The sequence below is a fragment of the Penaeus chinensis genome, chromosome 40 (assembly GCF_019202785.1).
Source record: "Penaeus chinensis breed Huanghai No. 1 chromosome 40, ASM1920278v2, whole genome shotgun sequence".
Classification (NCBI taxonomy): domain Eukaryota; kingdom Metazoa; phylum Arthropoda; class Malacostraca; order Decapoda; family Penaeidae; genus Penaeus; species Penaeus chinensis.
In genome coordinates this window covers 17,983,814-17,987,249 of record NC_061858.1, presented here as the reverse complement: position 1 = coordinate 17,987,249, position 3,436 = coordinate 17,983,814, and the positions used below count along the sequence as shown (strand labels likewise).

The 3,436-nt window shown below is 45.9% G+C and overlaps 2 protein-coding genes across 2 annotated transcripts in view; both read left to right on the top strand.

The window, feature by feature from the left end:
• Positions 1–325: 325 nt before the first annotated feature.
• LOC125047136 (craniofacial development protein 2-like) lies at positions 326–1,645 on the top strand. The gene has a single exon (XM_047645251.1). It carries the CDS (start codon positions 326–328, stop codon positions 1,643–1,645), a length of 1,320 nt encoding a protein of 439 aa, XP_047501207.1.
• A 39-nt stretch (positions 1,646–1,684) lies between these two features.
• LOC125047135 overlaps positions 1,685–3,436 on the top strand; it is a 7,016-nt gene continuing 5,264 nt past the window's right edge. The window contains exon 1 of the mRNA XM_047645249.1: positions 1,685–1,817. Coding sequence (XP_047501205.1) covers positions 1,685–1,817 — 133 coding nt within the window. The remainder of the gene's footprint in view (positions 1,818–3,436) is intronic.

The window sequence follows — 3,436 nt, the reverse complement described above, 5'->3', positions numbered from 1 at the left end:
GGGCTCACGCTCAGTGGAGTAACAACACGGGTGAGAGGCAGTTTACCGGTTATAAGCTCTGACAAATGGCCGTCATGACGAGCGCTAGGGGTCTCTTACCGTCGGTGGGAGGGGTCATCGCGCCCCATTGGAAATCTACCGCCCTCCTTAAGCTGGGCAGCCCCCGGTAAATTAGGTGAATTCCCGTGCCATTCTAGCTTGCTTCGCCTAGGTGTGTGGGGCTAGGCCAAAAGCCGAAAAGCTAGTCTTAATAAATACACCTGCCAAAACTCACTCAAAATCACAGAGACCAGCTCTGAAACTGGGAACCTGGAATGTCAGGACTATGCTTACTGGTATTTCAGTTGACCTTGGAAGCATAAATGACCTTAGAAAAACTGCAGTTATAAACAATGAGCTCTCTAGACTTGATGTTGACATTGTTGCACTGCAGGAGACGCGCCTTGCAGAGGCAGCTAGCCTACGCGAGAAAGACTATACCTTCTATTGGCATGGTAAGCCAAAAGATGAGAGAAGGGAGCATGGTGTCGGCTTTGCTGTGAAGAATAGTCAGTTGAAAATGATTGAACCTCCAACAAACGGCTCTGAACGTATTCTCACAATGAGACTCAACACCACCACTTGCCCTGTGACACTCATCAGTGTCTACGCGCCAACTCTCATGGCCTCCTCTGACACAAAAGATGAGTTTTATGAAAATCTCTGTGCCACCCTTCTGAAAGTTCCTCCAAAAGACCAAGTTATTCTACTTGGCGATTTCAATGCCCGTGTTGGTAGTGACTACGAGGCTTGGCCTTCTTGTTTAGGCAAACTCAATGTTGGCAAAGTTAATGAAAATGGTCAGAGACTTCTTGAATTTTGCACGCGTCTCAATCTTTGCGTTGCTAACTCATTCTTTCAGACTAAACCTCAGAATAAAGTTTCTTGGAGACATCCACGCAGCAAGCATTGGCATCAGCTTGATCTTGTGCTTGTTCGTAGATCAAACCTCAATTCCATCAAAGTTGTTCGTTCTTATCACAGTGCTGACTGTGATACTGATCATTTGCTTGTTTGTTGCAAAGTTAAGCTCTCTCCAAAAAAGATGTTCTTTTCTAAGGCTAAGGGAAAGCCTCGTCTGAACACTGCAAACATGCAGGATCCTGTGCTTGTGTCACAATTTACAAACCTTTTTGAAAAGGAATATTCAATCATAGAGTCAGATCAAGCTGAAAAGCGATGGCAGTCTTTGAAATCTGCAATGCACAGCTGTGCACTTGCAACCTTTGGTAGAAAAAAAAATAAGTCTTCTGACTGGTTTGAGACAAAGTCTAAGATACTTAATCCTGTTATTGTGAAAAAGAGGCAAATGCAGTGCGTGTACAACAAGCACCCCAGTAGAGAAAATCTGTACAAGCTCCGGCAAGCCAGAAATGAGGGCAAGCAGATGGTCAGGCGTTGCGCCAATGACTACTGGATGGAGCTGAGTCAGCACATTGAAAATGCCTCTGCTACAGGCAATATCAGAGCCATGTATGAGGGCATTAAGACTGCAACAGGGCCTACTCAGATCAAATCTGCCCCCTTGAAATCCTCCTCTGGAGAACTTATTGTGGACAAGGGTAAGCAGTTGGATCGCTGGAAAGAGCATTATTCTGTCCTATAATCTAGGCAGAGCACTGTTTCTGAGTCCGCACTTGCTGCGATGGAGCAACTTAGTGTTTTACATGAGCTTGATGAGATGCCTACAATCTCTGAGCTGAGTAAAGCTATTGACCAGCTTGCCCCTGGTAAAGCTCCAGGAAGTGATGAGATACCTCCTGATTTAATCAAACAGTGTCAGACAGTCCTCCTTAAACCTATTTATGATCTTCTTTGTTGTTGCTGGGCAGAAGGTGAAGTGCCACAGGACATGAGAGATACTAAGATAGTTACTCTCTACAAGAATAAAGGTGAACGGAGTGACTGCAACAATTACAGGGGCATATCTCTCCTTAGTATAGTGGGCAAGGTATATGCAAGAGTTCTTCTTGTCAGGTTACAAAAGCTTGCTGAGCGTGTCTATCCTGAATCTCAGTGTGGTTTCAGGGCAGGCCGATCAACTATTGACATGATCTTTGCATCGAGACAGCTTCAGGAGAAATGCAGGGAGCAAAATATGCCATTATTTCTTGCTTTTGTCGATCTGACTAAAGCGTTTGACACAGTTAGTCGTGAGGGACTGTACTTGGCGCTTTCTAAAATTGGCTGCCCTCCAAAGCTCCTTTGTCTAGTTAGATCCTTCCACCAGAACATGAAAGGGACAGTGCAGTTTGATGGAAATTTGTCTGAGCCTTTTGACATACGCAACGGCGTGAAGCAAGGTTGCGTCCTAGCCCCAACCCTCTTTGGGATCTTTTTCTCAATGCTCCTTAAACACGCTTTTGGTGATGTGAAAGAGGGTATCTTCCTTAGGACTCGGTCCGATGGGCGGCTTTTCAACCTTGCTAGACTCAGAGCAAAAACCAAAGTAAGAGAGGCTATGATCAGAGACATGCTATTTGCTGATGATGCTGGCATTGCCACTCACACAGAAGAGGAGCTCCAACTTTTGATGGACCGCCTCTCCATAGCTTGTAAAGAATTTGGCCTGATCATTAGCCTCCCAAAGACCAAAATTCTGTCTCAGGGCTCATCCATTAAGCCTTCAATCCAAATTGACAACTATGAGCTAGGTGTCGTTGAGGATTTTACGTACCTAGGCTCTAGCATCTCTGAATCTCTTTCATTAGACTCAGAGATTAACAAGAGGATAGGCAAAGCTGCAGGTACCCTGTCAAAGCTAACTGACAGAGTGTGGGAGAACTCCACATTGAAAGTCAGCACAAAAATGTCAGTCTACAGTGCATGTATATTGAGCACTTTGCTCTATGGCAGCGAGACTTGGACACCCTATGCTAGACAAGAAGAGCGTCTTCAGATATTCCATCTGAGAAACCTGCGTTTCATCCTTGGCATCAAGTGGGAAGAAAGGAAGACAAATGTTGCGGTGCTTGAAATAGCTGGCCTTCCTTCCATTTACACACTGCTTAGGCAGCGTCGACTGAGATGGCTGGGTCATGTCCACAGAATGGATGATGGCAGAATCCCTAAAGACTTGCTCTATGGAGAGCTTGTGGAAGGGGAGAGAGTCAGAGGGCGCCCCCTACTCAGGTATAGAGATGTCTGCAAGAGGGATATGAAAGCCCTGGACATTGACGTGGCATCTTGGGAGACAATTGCCGCAAACAGGGATGCTTGGAAGCTAACCTTGAAACGTCAGCTTCCTAAAGGGGAAAGTAGATGGAAGGCATATGTCGCTGAAAAACGTGCAAGAAGAAAGGCAACAGCAGGCGAGCATCTGCAACTACCTTCCGCCTTCATTTGTCCAAACTGCGGCAGAGATTGCAAGGCTCGCATTGGCCTTCTCAGCCACAGC